The following is an 18602-nucleotide window of genomic DNA, read 5'->3' as shown; positions in this document are numbered from 1 at the left end:
ATTGATTAGGGGTGACAAAACGAATCCGGTCCGTTGTGCTTGCCTATTTTGCCCGCACTTTTTCGCATGACAGATCAACATTTTAGACCCACACTTTATAATATGCTCGCACAATCTACTCCTTTTTTTGCGGATTTTTTAGTTGATGCATGCATTAGTATACGTTTTTACAATTTTATACTAAAAATAGTACATGTGGATTCGCCCCACCCTCATTTTTTTTGTAGGACCGACCTAAATTTAAAAGTCGCGCCCTATACCATACTCGCTCCTGCCTCATCTTATAATTTTACGAGTTTTGTAGAGAGAAATTAAAGAGGGCAGACATTTATGTTTAATATCCCTACCATTGACTCAATACTTTGCGATCAGTTTGATTTTTTAAAACATTGATATAAAATAATCATTCAAATTTTAAAATTTCAAATCCAATAAAAATATAAAATCCTAGTACTTTTCTCGAAATTTGTTGAACAGAAAACTATAATGACTGATTTGTTTAATTTGACTTTACTATTACGCGTTGGAGACGAAGCCTTACCCAACCCATCAAATAGTACAAAAATCTTTACTCTATTTCTCTTTCTCTTATTTTCATTTCTCTTTCTTTTTAAGCAAAAAATTATCTTTCTTTGCCATTTTCTCTTACCTTTTCCACCAACTCAAAAAAAAAAAAAAACCTCTTCATTTAAAAAAAAAAACAAAAAATCATTCTCAATTTCTTCTTGAAAGGTTCAGTTTTTTCAATCTCTGCAGTTTAATCACACAGCAAACAATGCCAAACTGGGAGCTTAAGAACTGTTGTGATCACGACCAGAAGCTCTTCATTGCTTTCGTTGGTGTTTACACCGTTGTCATCCTCCTGGTACCACTTCTCTCTCTACACCCATTTTTCTTTCTTGCTTCCAGAATGGAAAAATGATTACTTTAGGTATTTGAATTATAGTTAATTATTGAGGATTTAGTTCAAATTTTACTGTAATTCATAATTAATGATCCTATTTTACTGTTAATTGATTTGAATTGTAGTAAATCATAATGCAATCTATGTTTTACTTTATATGATTTCATTTAGTTTCATAAATTGTAAATTTTTCATGAGAGAATCGCGCGGTTGGATAGCTAAGAGGTTTATATGTTATGGCATTTTTGTTTGGAATTTTTCTTGGATTAGTTGTGACTAGATCAAAGTTTGGTTGATGGATCTATTGGATGACCTAATTTGAATTAGTACTAAATACTACTTGGTTGTTTGAACTGATTAACTAGGTTGACTTGACATTTGACAATGGACTTTGTCAAAAGAAGCTCCTTAGTTTGTAAAATCCTATTTGAATTGTTATTGGTTAAGACAATGAGGTTTCAGATATTTTTTGGATTAAATAACCATTGATGTTTATGTTATGTTATGTTATGTAGTTTTTGTTTTTGTTTTTGTTTTTGGGTATAATGACATGTATCACAGTGGCTATACAACTGATTTTGTTATGTTATGCTAATATTTTGTTGTGGTGATAATAGCTATGGAGGACTTTTCTGCTTACGCCGTTTAAGCTCATCACTGTGTTTCTGCACGAAGCGAGTCATGCGATTGCCTGTTTGCTCACTTGTGGCAAGGTAAGACTGTAAATGTAGGAGGTTAATGCTATTTTCTGATACAAGTAGACAACTCTTGATGATTGTTTTCGTCTGCAACATCATGTTAATGCATCAATGCTGCATGCTTAAAAAAAGTGAAGTTGTGTAGCATTTTTTTTTAAATACATTCAACTTTGGAATAGCATTATGTGGGTTTCTGCTGACCGGGTCACAATGGTCTTGTTACATTAAAACTGAAAAGTTTCACAAGTTGACTTTGCTGCAAGTTGTTTTCTTGTTATCTCATTGTTCTGCATTCTGAATCATTGTTAGTTTGATGCCAATAGGTGGAGGGTATCCAGGTTCATGGAAACGAGGGCGGGGTGACACAGACGCGTGGTGGAATATACTGGGTGATCTTGCCGGCTGGATGTAATGCACTTTTCTCCCATAACTTTCATTCAGTTTATATTTCTGTGTTTGGGTATCTGTGTGAGTGTTTATGTGTTAGTTATTTATGCACCATCCGATGAATGCAGACTTTGTTTAGGAAGGTCAAACCGTTTTTATAGCGTATAAGCTAGTATTGTCAAAATATAATTGTTTGATAACAGTTCTTCCCTCACAAACTTATAGTAGTTTTTCGATAACTTATAGCATTTTCTCAAATGTTATTTCATGTAGCATTTGAACTAATAGTGTACCATTTTTCCTCCTATTGTTACCATCATTAAATATTGCATAAAAATATATTTTTATGTGATTTTATATTTAACAGTTAGTTCAACTGCTAATTTTATTAAACACTTCAAATTCAATCGGTTAGCTTATCCTCTATCAACTAAGTTATCCGCTATAGGTTCATCTGCTATTAGTTAGCTTATATAGTTAGCTATGGTTTTGACGAGAAGTTGCATACATGCCTAGTGCCAGAGAATAATGAGTTTGATAGATATGTCAATGTTACAAACCTTGAATAGAAGCACATACACCTACACCATAAAAGCATATAATTTGAATTTGATAAGAGCACTTTTTAATTGGATCTACCATTTTTATGATATGTTTTCCTCTAGATCTTGGTTCATCATTTTGGGGAATGGCTTTGATTCTTGCTTCCACAAATATTCTCACTGCAAGGATTGCCGCTGGTTGCTTCCTTGCTGCTCTGGTTATTGTGCTCTTTATTGCTAAAAACGTAAGATGCTTATACTTGCAGAAATGAAATTGTTTTATAAAATCTTTTGAATATACTTGTTCCTGACTTTTATCCATTTTTCTCTGCCTTATTAACATACTTTTGTCCAAAAAGTGGACACTCCGAGGACTCTGTATTGGTGAGTGATTTATCTTCTCAAATATAAAGTCAACAACGAAAGAATATACCATCAAGGTTTCTGACATTATGCTTCTTTATCAATGAATATCAGGATTTATTATTTTTATTGCTGTGGTTTGGCTTCTGCAAGAGAAAACAAAAGTCCATATCCTTCGCTATGTCATTCTCTTCATTGGTATGTTCCCATCCTCTTAACTTTCTCCTACAAGTAGTTTGATTATTTCTTTGAAATGTATGGACAACTAATTAAAATTCTGTTTTCAGGTGTGATGAACAGTTTGTTTTCGGTTTATGGTATACTTTCAACCATCTTCTAAAAGTTTTATTTTCAATTTGGATAACAAATATCTTGACGCCGCTTATATCATATGATTGAAATTTGTATGGTGTAGATATTTATGATGATTTAATATCTAGAAGAGTCAACTCTAGTGATGCTGAGAAGTTTGCGGAAGTCTGCCCATGCCCTTGTAATGGTTTTGGATGGGGAGTTATTTGGTGAGTTTCGCCTTATGGAAACATACTTCAATACAAAAAAATAAATCCTTTTGGGCCAAAATTTACTGGTTTTAGTTATATGATTGAAATTGGAATATTTTTAACACGCATTATTCTCTAATAAATAAAACCCATTATTTATGATGCGTGTTTCGATTTTGTAAGAAGTTTCTTGAAGCTTTAGTAATAGTATAGCAGTAGGAGGCATAGTGAAATAGTTAGCATGCACTAATTTTGTTTTTAACTATTCATCATTGACATTCCTTTCTATAATGTATTCCACTTTTAGGGGGATGATATCATTTGTATTTCTTTGCGCATCTCTGTACCTTGGACTGGTCATATTATCATGAGGTAAATCTATAACTTCTGTGACATGATTTCTATACAATTATTTCCATAACCACCTCGGTTAAAAATGCATTGATTGATGGCAGATAACCATTCAGCGTAAAGAATGTAAAGACATTGACAACTGTCGTATGAAAAGTGAGTGCTTCCTATTTCTCCTATCTAAAATCTAAACATAATTCTTCATATCTATGCACCAATAAATATACATTCTTAGTAACTCCTGTTCTTTACATTTACAGATTGGGAAATTAGTATCCAAGCAGTTCGGTGCTAGCATGACCTTGACTCTTTCTATTTTTATGCTTTGTATATTGATTTTTTTTTTGTTCTAGACATGCATTTTTTTACTGCTGGGAGTTTACTCTCTCCATTTTACTCCCATGACATCATTCTTTGCAGCCTATATTTGGGTTGCTTGGTATATGATTGCTTTTGTATATGAAACTGGCTCATGAGTCGAATTATTGAAGCTGATTTATACTCTGTGAAATACAACTTAGTACTTTAAGACTCTGTATCTGAGTTAGGAAGAAAAGGAAGGAGAATCCATCACTTTGTTTCAGAGTGTTTTGATTCACCGAAAACCTTAGGATGACAGTCGGTCTCAGGGAAAACCAAAAGCTGATAGATAAAATATTATAAAATGAATAGGCTTATTACTCAATATTCACATAGAAGAAGCTATCAAGTTCCTACAAAACCTTCCAGCATTCAAGTAATATATGACTGAATGAATACTGGAAGCCTTTGAGGGAACATGAAAGTTCCTCAATCAATCTTAGTTTATGTATAAAGAAATATACAGTTGGGGTTATATTTATAGACATGCATGGTTGTCCCTTGCTATGAGATAGAGGTGAAAAGAATATTGGGTCATATCAACATTATTCTGTTCTGTGTGTCTGGATTTGCTTTTATTTTCCTTCCTTTGATTTGATACGTTTTTATGTCACTGTACACAAAAAGAGTTGAAATATATATACAGATGAAGGAATAAATACAAAGGGCCAAATCTTTTTGGATACTATTGCTTGATTAGGATTGAACTTTGATTAGAGAAGTTCTGTTTATAGCTTGACTCTGTTGCTCATTGGTAAGAATATATGCAATATAAAGCATCCTTAATAAACATCCCCAATGGGATCTAAAAGTGTGCTAAGCTTCATTATAATCTTTGGAGCTTATAAAGTTTAATGGTTGGAGAAAGGGGTGGGAGTAGTTTAGGTCAATTACCTGGGGATATGACCTATAGAAAAAGTTGACTTTTTTTAAAGACTATTTAGATGAAAAGATTAGGCTACATGCAATAGAAAAACAAATTTTTTTTTAACTATTTAAATAAATATGAATACATTTATTATTGATATAACCAATTTAGGATATTTAAATAAATATGAATAAATTTATTATTATTATTTTGTATTTTGAATTAAAATATAAAATTAAAGTTTAGTTATTTTGATATATTTATATTAAAAAATCTTATGAAAAATGTCATAATTGTTTTCATAAATACTAAAAAATAAAATAGTTCACAATATTTATGTTATTAGGAAAATTCAGATAAGTCAATACAAATAAATATTTAGACTCATTGTTTTTTTTTTTAATTAGTTAGTCTATTTAAACATAATTAAATTGTTTATTTAAATGTTTAAATGAAATAGGCTATTATCTAGGTTAATAGGTCAATAAGATATTTAAAAAGATCAGACTCAATTTTAAAAATAAATATTTTACAAATTATAGACCAGACTTAAGCCTTGAATTATTTTAGTAGGTTATGTTTGTAAATTTAAATAATTTTTTTAACTTGACAAACATTGTTCCAATTAAGCATGAATGACTCATCATTTATTGAAATAGGTAAGTTACTCATGAAATCACTTTAGATAGAAAAGTCTACCAATGAATTAAGAGTGGAAATTACAAGTATATCATAAGTAACGAATCATGCATTTTGAATAAAAACAATTTGATTTACTCACTTGATGTTGCACTAACTTTAGAAGAATCAAATTCATCAATCACTATAAAATATAGTGAAATAAATAATAAACTCAATACAAATAGAATCATAATTAAAATGTAAACTACACAAATGAAAAGCCTACACAAATCTACACAAATTTAATGAGAGTGGGGGTTTTGTCATTGGGGAAATTCAATCGTAATGTCCGTTACAGGTGGGCCGTAATGGCCGCTTCTTCGTACCATTAAAAAAAGAGAGGCTAAATTACATGCATGAACAAAACGTTGAAAACCTTTTTAAGTTCAAAACTTTGCCAAGTCATATTGTAATATAAAAACATGGTTAGTTCACATTGTAATAAATCTACACCAAAAAATTGAAAAATCTAACATTAATGCTAAGTTACATGCATGAGAAAGCATTTACGTAAAGAAAACGTGATGAAGAGACAAAGACAAAGGTGTATGAAGCTTAGGTTCAAGTTTCGTTTCCTTTTCCTTGCTATTTGAATTTTGCTCCCTTTCCTTTGTTTCAAGTTTCGATCCTTTTGCTTTGAGTGGTAGTAATGGCATTCAAGTTGAGCAGATGAAGTTTCAAAACTAGTTTAGAGAAGAAATATTATTTTGGAGTTGTTTAATGGAGAAATGAAGTTTTGAGTTTCGTTTAGTGAAGAAGATGAAGTTTCGAAATAGAAGATGAAGTTACGTTTAGGGCTCATTAAGTTTTGATTGTATTTTGTGAATGAATGGAATAACATTATGTTCTAGAAATAAGTTATGGATAGATTTTTCTTATTAATTAGACAAAAAATCGAAGAATAATGATTAACATTAATTAGGGGTTTCCTATCCATTAGGTTGGACAATTAAGGGGGTAGATGAAGCTTTTTCTATTAGTTTGCAACTCAACCGTGGGAATACATTTCCCATAGATTGCTTGTTCAACCGAAGCAATGGGTTGTTTTTTTTTAAAAATAAAAGTAAAAGGTATAGTTGTTGAGAAATGAAGGCGCAAACCTGAAATACTTTTTCTATAGGTTTTTAGTTTATCCAAAAAAGCATGTAGTCTATTTTTTAAATAAAACTAGTAAAGGACTCGTGCGCCCGCACGGGTCACGTAAAGTCGGTATAAATATTAAATAAATATAATATGGTTATGGTTAAAGAATTATATTAAAATATATATTAATTAAGCGAAATAATTTCTTCAATGATGATTATCATATCAATATTAATTTAATTTATCAATTTGTAGTTGTTTTCAATGATGATATTTATGTTGGATAAAAATTAAAATAATATTAGAGATAATTAATTATTATTGTTGATTAAAATTTTAACTCTGAAAAAATATAGTTCTTGATAAAAAGTAAAAAAATAAATAAAAATTGAGATAATGTAGTTATTATGTACTATCATTATCAACAATTTTTATGGGCTCCCACCCCTAGTATGTCTACCCGCCTTTTTTTCTGCAGACGCACATTATCAACAATTTTTATGGGCTCCCACCCCTAGTATGTCTACCCGCCTTTTTATGAGCATGATTCAAATTGCAAATTCAAATTATCAAAATAAAAAATTGCAAAAAAAATTATAACATCTATATAAGTCAAGAAACAAAAAATAATGAAATGACATATTATAATTCAATGCAACACATTTAAATCTCATTATTTAACTTTAAATATATATATTTAATTTGATTTACCAAAGAAAAATTTGTACAAAAGATGTATATTGTTAATATTAATGTTACTTATCACATATATGTCGTTAAATTCTCATATTTATGTTAGCTACTCATACCGAATCAAAAATACTAATGTAATGAAATAAAAACAGCAAAAATATTTAATTCAAATTGCATATCCAATAACAAAAATAGAACATTTATTAAATAAAAAATAACGTATAATTTTATTTATAATCTTCACAGAAAAAGATTTATATACCAACTCTTTCTTTATATTTGATATATTTAATGAAATGAATATAAATTAGAATTAATGTCAAATATTTTTTTATAGATATTAAAGAAATGAATATAAATTAGAAGTAATGTCAACTATTTTCAATGGGAAAGATACAATAATGCGTATTGAAAGGTGTTATATGCATTTAATTTTTAATTTTTAATTCTATACAAAATCTTTTTTGTATGTTTATTTACAATTATTTTATATTGATTCCTCTATTTGAATTTGAATTATGTCAAGGTACTATATATTTGTTGATATTGTATGGAAGGTAGAGAGTTATATGAATTTCACTTTTTTATGATTAATTAACTGTAATGATTACTTTTAGATATTGGAATTGATTGGAAAACTTGTAGAATGCAAAAGAAATAATGATTGTTTTTATTATTTATTGGCAAATATTAAAGACATAAGGCATGCTAATATGAGTTGATGATGAAAAAAGACAATTGAAGGCATGAAAATCGGATTAAAATATTTGTTTAAACTTGGACATGAAATTAATTTTGGTAGACATCGATTTTCTTATTATGATAGTAGTTATTATAATAGTAGATCAATTATTTCTTAAAAAATATTAATAATTGCAAATGTTAAAAAAGAAAACTAATTATTATCACGTAAAACTACATATTCGCAATGACATTTTCTTCAAACTTCTAATTAAAAAAGACTATTAATTATTACCACCTACAACTAAAACCTACTACAACTAAAATCTACCTCTATTGGTCCTTTATTGCGATAAAATAAAATAAAACTATTTAATATTTTATTAAATAAATTAGGATTGGAAAACAAAAAAAAATTAATCGTGTGAATTTTTTTAGCCATAAATAACTTTTAGAGATATTATTATTATTATATATCAATTTTAAAAATATTATTATTTCTATGATTAATAATTTGGGGCTGTTAACTCAACATAATATTTTTATTAGGTTGATTAATGTATAATTGTTATTAATAAACTCTTAAGGTTGATTATTACGAAAATTTAATGAAAAATGAGACTGTTCTCCCATCGAACCATCTCCACTTTTTTTTTTTTTGTTAATGTCCTTGATGTAGTCAAATTTTCTACTCTTTGTCACTGAAAAAAATACATTAATAAATAAAAGGCAAGTAAACCAAACGCAGAGGTTGGTGTGAATCATAAATCTACTATAAATCGAAACAAAAATTTGATGAATGAATAGAGTGGGAATTCAAAAGGTTAATTTCTTTAACCGAGAAAAACTGTTGGAAGTATAATAGGGTTTGGAAAAAGACTTTAGGTCAAATATGATTATATATATATGATTAATATTTAAAGTAATAATGCATTTAAGATTCGTTAGCTACAATTAACATTGAGAATCAAAATAATTAAATTGGAAAAAGAAACAAAGCATGATTGAATTATTTGAAACATAAATATTTGGCACGTAAAGAGTCACATAATAAAAATGGTAACAATTTAATTGGAACGTAAATATTTGGCACGTAATAATTTAATGCATTTTATAATTATTTGTGTGTAGTTAATTTTTAATTTAGATTGAAATAAATAAATTGAAAAATCATATTTAATTTATGAATTAAATCAAATCCTAATCCTTTTTTAACTCTCCATTGAACTTCAGTGAATCATATATTTAATTTATTGGAATTTAAGATGGTCCTCCGAACCATGAAGACACTTTATTTTTGGTGAAATTTTTATAGGAGAGAATCGTAGTCAAACTCTCCCGTGAAATCTTATCCTTCCTTTTGAAATTTTACATGAGAAAATTGCAATCCCAATTTTAAACTCTCCAGTGAAATTCATATACCCATTTTTTTTCAATTAAATATATTAAAAGTTTTTTTTAAAGAATTAAATATGAGGATGTACACTACTTATATATAATATTTTTATAAATAGTAAATAAATATATAATAGTTGATATCTTGGCCTTTTGTTTTAAATATAAAAAAGAAATAAATTTGTGTCTTTCATAAAAAAAATTTGTTTATTCATCAATCATAATTTTCTCATGTTTTTTAATAAAAACAAATATATGTATCAACTTTTAGAATAAATGTTAACATCTTATCATAAATAAATGCTAACATTTTTTCATGTCAATTTTATTTTTATTTGTATCATGTAATAATAATATATATCATTTTTTATTAGGTATATGATATTTTTGCTTAAAAAATTTATAAAAGAAATCATATTTAATTGATTGAAACAATTTTTATAGAAACAAATTATTGTTGCCTATAAAATTGACACTCTAAATCAAAAACAAATTTGAAAATCCAAATAAAATTGAATTAATTAATTTAACGTTTTATTAATAAGTATTTATATGAATTACATATATACGAAAATTAAAAAAAAAAGGATTATACCATATTATATTTTGGTAATGTAAGAATATTCCAATTATTTTAAGATAATTTAGATCAAATATTAAATAAATATTTTTTATCTATTAGTTTGAAATCAAAATTAATCATCAGAAATTCTTATTAGAAGGAGTTAAGTATTTTTTTTCTTGTATTAAGTCATAATATTAAATATAATTATTTTCTTTTAATTTATGATATTTTTTTAAGATAAATTTATAAAAAATCATACTTAATTTATTAAATCAATTTTTATAGGACCAAAATGATCTTGTGATTTTTGTGTATTCACCTATTGTTATTGTCCATGTAAAATATTCATTTATAAAAAATTATTGCCTTCCGATTTCTTATTATCATTGAATAAATATTTTTCTTATTATCATTCAATTAATATTTTCATATTCTCATTCAATTATTGTCTTTTTTTTTCATATTCTCATTCATTTTTCATATTCTCATTCAATACCAAAAGACAATTGCAATTTTTGGAAAAAAACAAATAATTAAGAATGTTAATTATATAGCCGTAAAAAGATTCTGCGGATTAATGTCATTATTGATATAGACCCTAAGAATTGTTTAGAGATTAATGAGATAATTAGGGTATGAAAAATCACCTTAAATCGGCTATTGATTTTCTTATATAGATAGTAGATAATTTGATGGTCTTATATATTAAAAATTAATATATATAATAACACCCTAAATTTTTAAAGCAATATTTAGAAGATAATACTCATTCTATACTCATATAATATAACAAAATATTTAATAAAAATAAAAAATAAACAAAATATATCTCTCTCAATGGAATGCTCTGTAATTAAACTTTTCCACTTTCTATTTCTCATATATTTTTTTTTCTTTTTCAAAAAAAAATAAAGTAAGAGTAATGTAGAAAAATGAAAAGTTAAGAGTTTAGAAAAATAAAGTGGGAAAATTAAAACCTTTCACTTTATTTATTAAAAAAACTAAATCTTAATAATTAAAACTAACGACTCTTAATTAACAATAATAATTAATAAAAATAATCTTAATTATTTTTATATTGAATTTTTCAAATCAAGTAAGAAATGACATTTCACCATTTAATTAAAAATTAAAGAAAAATAAATAAAAGAAGTAACCATGAGGAAGGAAAGAGAATGCAGTGATGTAAATTTTGTGTGCAGCAACGTAAAAATAACTTTTCATCTCCAAAAACACTTATAAAAAGTGCTTATTTCAATCCAAAATCATTTTTTCTTTCTTTGATTTATGTCTTCTCTATTGTAATAAAATCAAGTAAACACCATACTCTCTTTCTTATCTCATTAAATCAACTCCACGTTTCTTTGTGGTCGTTAATATCCTTGATGCAGTCAAATTTTCCACTCTTTGTCACTGCAAAAAAATACATTAATGAATTAAAGGTAAGGAAACTGAATGCAGATGATGGTGCAAATCACAAATCTATTATAAAGCAAAACTTTTGTCTTCACGTATCTGAATTTAAAATCCTGAAACAAACAAAAATTATATTAGCGAATCAGAAATTAAAATTGAAAATCAAATTCGTAGATATGCAGAATAGTAAGATCTGAAGTTAAGCAGAGCAACTGAATGATGGCAGAGCAGTGAATGAGGAGCAAAGGAAGAGAATAAAAAATTGAGAATGCAAAGAATGAAGAAGGTGGAAATAAATAACAGAGAATGAAAGAAGAAAAGGTGATGCAAAGAGATAGATGGAGGGACTCACTACAGAAAAAAAGGCCTCCTACCACGCCCAGAAAACCGAGGCTTTATGCAAAATAACCGTGGCGTAACGCTGAGGCCACGGTTCGGCCACGGAAATCTAACGGTGGAGTATACGGCCGTGGCCAAAAGTAAAGTACACGGTTTTTTGGTATAGACCACGCCATTTTTACAACCGTGGCATTTTTAGGCCACGTTTAGGTAGCTTGATTAAGGCCGCGGTTTGTATTTGCCATGACTTAATAACTGTGGCTATATTGTAAAGCCACAGTTTCATTTTAACGTTTACGACACAGTATTAGTTCAAGATATAGCCACGGTTTGGTTATGACCACATATTTAAAACCGTTGTTATATTTATGCTTTCTAAACCATTTATCTTGCCACGGTTTATTTCTGTATCATTACATAAATATGTCAATTTATATATATATATATATATATATATATATATATATATATATATATATATATCAATATAAAATTAAATTAACAATAATATTTATCAATATAAAATTAACAATAATATTGATGATTAGAATCTAATTAATTACAAGCAAATTATCATTAACGTCAAAAACAAAATATTCATTAAGTGACGTTGCGTACCCACTAATAAGTTCGATAAAATAAAGATAATTAAATTTGGATGTCATCCAAAATTCAAAACAACCATGCATCAAAGTATATCGACATCGACCAATAGTAACAAGTACAATTTCCAGCTCACTACAAAGCTTCCATTTCCTTTTCACTCCCTCTTTACATCTCCACTTTGCTGCTTCTTCAAGTAATCAAGTCCTAGCTTCAAGTGCATTCACAACCAATAGTATGCCATGTCCATAACCATGCTACCAACCTGCCAAAACATCTATACATAAGCAAAAACAACTTTACCATAATTCTGAACCATGTACACTATAAATTATAATTAACCAGAACTTGGATCGAAACCCCCCCATCAATTTTTCTGATAAACTCATTGGCTGCAAAACCTTCACAAGATTAACCTATTTTTTACCAAATCCTAAGCATTTGTTATGTGTCTTAAATATTTTTTAACTTTATAGGACGGATAATGGTCAACGGGTTACATATTAAATGTTTTACATGTATTTTGCATTGCTGAAATGATTTTGCTTGATAGTTATAGAATGTTCTGTTTTCATAAGCTATCACCAAAAGCTTTTTGAAATAAAAGAACAACTTCCGAGTATGTCATATAGTATTTCTTATAGGACTTCTCAAATGCTATACAAGTGCTTATACCATAAGATAAGTTCAAATAAATAGTTTAATAAGAACTTCAATTAGAATATGAATACAAAAATATACCATTACCATCTTGCGCTGAAAGCGCCGTAGAACCAAATTCCTGCTATAGATATACCAGCTGCTGTACCTTTACCAAGACCTACTTATATAGAACCAAATTTAATCTCACAACAAGCAAAGTGAGTCAAAAATGTAGTAGTGAAGTAACTGCTAAACTGCTAATAATGATATTTTAGTATTTATTAATGATACTGTTAATAATGATATTTTAGTCAGCACCTCATATGTTTTTGTGAATGATAAAAAGTATCAAATTTAACCTTAAGCTTAAGAAATAAAAACATTAGAGAATCACATATCATAATTCAAATTCAACTATACCTAGACCTTAGTAAAATTAGAAAAGTCAATTCAGTGATATTGCAATAAAAAAACTAAGCTTTACAAACAATTCAATATTCTTACGAACCTAAAACAGCACCTTCATCAACATGGGTAAGGTTTTCTCTTTCTCGAAGATTAATGTGCCATCTATCAAATTTCTTATGGACAAATTTGGGGGTTTACTAATTTTAAAATACTAGCATTGACCCCTCGTTTTTATATGACTTCTAGTTCTAGCTATGCATCACTGTTAATCCTTATGAAAGTACTATACAACAAAAATCTAAGACATGATTATTAAAATAAAATCCATCCCCGTGAAAAATCAAACATGAATTTTTTGTAAATTTCACCCCATGGAAAAATCGTTCATGCACATTTCATCCTTCAATTTCTAGCGGTACACTAAACTGACCCTTACACTGCAAATAACTTATCTACTGAAAAACTCTACACAAGGAACCTTCTAACCAAATTGAAAAAGTTACGCAACAGATTCCACTACAAAGCTATCATATTTATGCAACAGATTCCACTGCAAAACTATCAGCACTACGCAACAAATTCCACTGCAAAACTATCCTTATTATGCAACATATTTCACTTCAAGTTGAAGGCAGACACTCATATACGGACACTTTTGTCTATATGTCAGTGTCATGTCCGGTGTATGTGTATATGCTTCATATTCAACCAGAATCAACAACCGAAGAAACATAAACAAAGTGCACACTAAAGTTAAGATGACAAACCTTCTTAACTCTTTCAAAAGCACGAACAACCTCCTGCCAAGATACAAGATCCGCCTTGAAGCAGCAATTTGAATAACAAACAAACTTATCTCAATGAATTATTAACATCATAAAAATAGACAATACAAACAAGCAACTAACGTCGAAACAAGTTAGGGTTTGACTACCTTTGGTGCCTTGAATGGATAATCCGGAGGAAAATGGATCGAAACCAAAAACACACCACCAGAATAGGGGATATCAGCCGGCCCCATGATGGTTGCTTGCCAGTGAAACATATCCTCAGCAACAGGACCTAAAAATAACAACAACAAACAAACTTATTAAAATTAAATCATCAAATCACCTAACTTCTTAAACCATAACATTTCTAAACAACTAGTATATAACCCGCGCGTTGCGCGGTTGCCTTATAATATATTATTGTCATTGTTTATAAAATTTTAAACTTCATTAAAAATTTAGATTATTGTTTTGATTGTAGAGTGTTTTTTAAATAATTTTATTTAAATAAATATTATATATAGTATAAATATATATTTGAGAAAAAGTTAAATTTTAAGAATAATATGGAGGATCAATTATTATTATATATGAGTTTATAATATTTGAGATATGTTGAATTTCAAGGAGCAATAAAAAAATTAACGTAATTGTAAATAATATAAGAATTATTTTAAATTTTATATCCAATTAATTTGTATCTTAAAAATTCAATGACTTTAATGAATAATTATTTTTATATAATAATATATTAATAACTTTCCGCCACTGTAAATTTACAAATTAAATAAAATAAAAAAAATGAAAACTTGAAGAGAGTGAAATGGAGAATTTCTTATATGTCATCCTAATAGTGCTTATTATTTTAAAATTAATTTAAAAGATTTGTTTTATCACGTTATTTGTATATATTTCAGTTCTCATTTTTTTATATATTAATTCATTGCAAGTCATTGTTCTATATAACAAATTGTATAGTCTATAATCATAAAATAGTTCAATAATTAAATATATTTTGAAGTATAGTGATATTGTCTTGTTTATTATTAATTAATTTAAAATTAATAAATAATTATCAATACAGGAATTTATATTAGTTTTGATGTTTAATTTTATAAATAAATAAAAATTAGAGTATTAAACATGGTTTTGGATATTTTTATGATGTTTAATAAGTTTTTAGAAATATTTTATATTTTATTATAATATTGTAGTTATATATTTTTTAATTAATTTCATTTATTAATATAAACGGTTATATTTATTATTTTTTTAATTATAATCTTTAACAAATTTTCTCGATATATTAAATGCAATATTATTGATGATACAATATTTTTTAAAGTGGGTACTCACCACTCATGTTCCTATTTTATATGATATTAAATGAAAAATTAAAACTCATTAATTTTATATATTATTTTTGTTATGAAAAAAATTTGTGTTTAATATTTGGTCAATCGGTTGCAATACCTAAATAAAAGAACATTATTCAAATTATTGAAAACAGAACAAATTAAAAAATTAGTGTAGGCATAATAGAATTTTTTTCTTCTTAAAACCACAAACACAATAAATGATTATATCATTACTGCAATTAATAATTTTAATGCAACTTATTCTTCTGAGCTAACAAATATATATATATATATATATAAATTTATTCTTCTGAACTAACATAAAAATATAAATATATAAACAAAAATAAATATATTAAATAAATGTATGGAGTGTATAAAGAGAAAAGAGAATTTTAAAGTGTATATATATTCCCAAGGTAGGAGACGATGTGCTGGCACGCTATCATTGGCCAGTTTGAAAAGTAAAAACGCACGCATTTGCTTGAGAGGGCTCTCGGATCTGGTGCTTCTCATTCCATGACAATACCATGCGCCATCATCATCCATCCATTGAATCGTTTTCGCCCCACATCTAAGTACCAGGAGAAATTACATACCATTTATTCTTCTGATCTAGAATAGGAAAAAAACATATACAATTTATATAAATTAAATTAAATATTTTAAATCAATGTATAGATTTAAAAAAGGGGAAATTAAAATAAATTTTAAAAATTATATATAAATATATATAATATATAAAAATAAACAAAATTAAATATTCGTAGTCATTGAATAGAGTTAAAAAAAAGGAGAATTAAAAGAAAATATCAAAATTTTCATACCAGATTATTCTTCTAATTCTAATTCTAGTATAGAAAAACTAAATTGAAACAATCCTCTTGCCCGCAAAAGGTATAATATATACCTTTGAAATTCATAACCATCATTTAATGTCAAAAATTAAATATAAAAACCTTTTAATGGTATGAATTATATGCGTGAGAATTCATAGAGTCTTATTTATTGCTAATTTTTACCAACCGTTCACTAAATCTTATTTATTGCTAATTAGTATTATTTAATTAGTAGGAGAGGTTACGAATATTATTTGAAGAGGTGGAGTTATAAAAATTTATTAGTATTTATTTAAAGTATTTAATTTATTAGAAGAATATATTTGGGAGGAGGTTATAACTATGTGAAAATACATAAAAAAGTATTTATATAGAATTAGTTAATTGATTAAATTATTTTTTATTATTATTATTATTACTACTGGTAATTATTATTATTATTATTATTATATTTATTTATTTATTTAATTGAAGAAGTGTAGGTGAATTATGATTATGATAATATATAAAGAAATAGTAAAATTTCAAAATTTTATTTTTATAAGTGTATATTTTATAATTATTGAAGGATCAGTAATAAAGTAATGATTATTTATTAATATTTTACTATTTGATGTTATTGTTAGAAAGATGATTTAATAAAAAAATATTGTTAGAAAGATCAATATTGTTAAAAAAGATAGTGGTTAAAGCAATGGCTTTAATAATATTGTTAGAAAAAAATTGGTTTATAAAAATTGAAAATTCTAAAATTATGCCACATAAGTTAGAGTTGTGTTAAGAGTTGCTAAAATCATGCCACATAAGCATTAGGGTTAGAGTTCTCTTCAAGGTTGCCATCATGACAACCTTGGATTTATATTAAGTAGATAATTTTGAAACTCTAAAAAATCTTGTATATTCTTAAATCCTAATCATCCTAAAAACTCATAACATAACAGATCCTTAAGATATCACAATCACCAACCAAAAACACAACAACAAGAAGCTAAAAAATTATAGATTCAAACAAAGTACAATCAGCTCTTGAATTGCCGTTGTTATTTACCTTGCAATTGCTTTGATTCACTTATAAATATACTCTTGAAATCACCGAAAATCAATAACGAATTGGGGCTTAGGGTTTGTTTGGGATAAAGGGTAAGATTGAAGGTTTGTATGTTTGCTGTTACTGAATTCGAAACAAAACGATGATGATAGAGAGAGTTGGATCGGTGATAGCAAAGGGAGTGAAGAATCGGTAGCAGAGAGACCATGAGATAGAGCCGACAGAGATATCGATCGAGAGGTGAGCTGAGAGTTGAGAGAGAGAAACATGAGAGAGTGAGGCCTGTACACTAATGTTAAGCTGAGAGTTGAGAGAGAGAAACATGAGAGAGTGAGGCCTGTACACTAATGTTAGAGAGTGAGGTCGTCGCTGCTTCACGATCGTGAGAGGGAGAAGAGAAGAATTCCAAAGGTCACTTAACCCTAATTCCCTTTTATTTATTTGTTTTAGTTTTTTTTTCTTTTTAATCTTAAAAAAAATAAAATATAAAATAAAATATAAAACAAGAGAAAGAGGGAAACCAAAAGAAAAGAGGGAAAACATGGCGGGCACCAAATTTTTGGATTTGGGCCACAGTTTGTAGTCAAAATTATAAGGTCGCGGTTGTCTAACCGTGGCAATTGAAGTACATGCCACAGTTTTACACTCCGGATTCAATATTCTATAACATATGTCTACGCTTTGATAACCATGGCCAAATCATATATGTGGCCACAGTCTACGCTTTGATAACCATGGCCAAATCATATAGGTGGCCACAGTTTCTGAGCTGTGGAAAATTTTAGCGTGGCCGTAGGCCAAATTTCTAGTAGTGACTCATACAATGGTTCAACAATTCCCAATACACTAAACCGTAAAAGCAATACACTAAACCGTAAAAGCAATAAAAATACTGTTGTGTATGGAATAAAGCAAATGGGTTTAGGGTTGAACTTGTGGATGAGAGATGCATTATGTAGTTATTATAGGATTCAAGAGGCAAAGGAAATTGAATGAGAGGAATGGAAAAGGTATGCAAATTTGAAATTATGCAGACTTCACTTGACTCTATGTCTGCATGACCCAATGAAAATGCACCGATGCAATAAAAAAGCGTGTTCCAATA

General features: G+C 27.7%; 2 protein-coding genes across 3 annotated transcripts; one reads left to right on the top strand and one right to left on the bottom strand.

Moving 5' to 3' along the window:
- Window positions 1-598: 598 nt before the first annotated feature.
- On the top strand, window positions 599-5090 carry LOC131612218 (uncharacterized). The gene is made up of 11 exons (XM_058884022.1): window positions 599-865; window positions 1522-1617; window positions 1926-2010; window positions 2655-2776; window positions 2891-2915; window positions 3009-3092; window positions 3182-3211; window positions 3310-3415; window positions 3705-3769; window positions 3853-3904; window positions 4009-5090. The coding sequence occupies exons 1-9, from the start codon at window positions 776-778 to the stop codon at window positions 3766-3768; spliced, it is 702 nt and encodes a 233-aa protein (XP_058740005.1). The 5' UTR covers window positions 599-775; the 3' UTR covers window position 3769; window positions 3853-3904; window positions 4009-5090.
- A 9002-nt stretch (window positions 5091-14092) lies between these two features.
- On the bottom strand, window positions 14093-17892 carry LOC131612217 (uncharacterized). Of its 2 annotated transcripts, XM_058884021.1 has the most exons (4): window positions 17835-17892; window positions 17498-17779; window positions 14417-14544; window positions 14093-14282 (listed from the first exon to the last, which is right to left on the bottom strand). In XM_058884021.1, the coding sequence occupies exons 2-4, from the start codon at window positions 17703-17705 to the stop codon at window positions 14187-14189; spliced, it is 432 nt and encodes a 143-aa protein (XP_058740004.1). In that variant the 5' UTR covers window positions 17706-17779; window positions 17835-17892; the 3' UTR covers window positions 14093-14186. The 2 variants fall into 2 exon arrangements, with proteins under 2 accessions (XP_058740004.1, XP_058740003.1); XM_058884020.1 differs by having other exon boundaries at window positions 17498-17889.
- Between the last annotated feature and the right edge of the window lie 710 nt (window positions 17893-18602).

The sequence above is a fragment of the Vicia villosa genome, linkage group LG6 (genome assembly GCF_029867415.1).
Source record: "Vicia villosa cultivar HV-30 ecotype Madison, WI linkage group LG6, Vvil1.0, whole genome shotgun sequence".
Classification (NCBI taxonomy): domain Eukaryota; kingdom Viridiplantae; phylum Streptophyta; class Magnoliopsida; order Fabales; family Fabaceae; genus Vicia; species Vicia villosa.
Note: the sequence above shows the minus strand (reverse complement) of the source record. Positions and strands in the feature narration are given on the sequence as shown.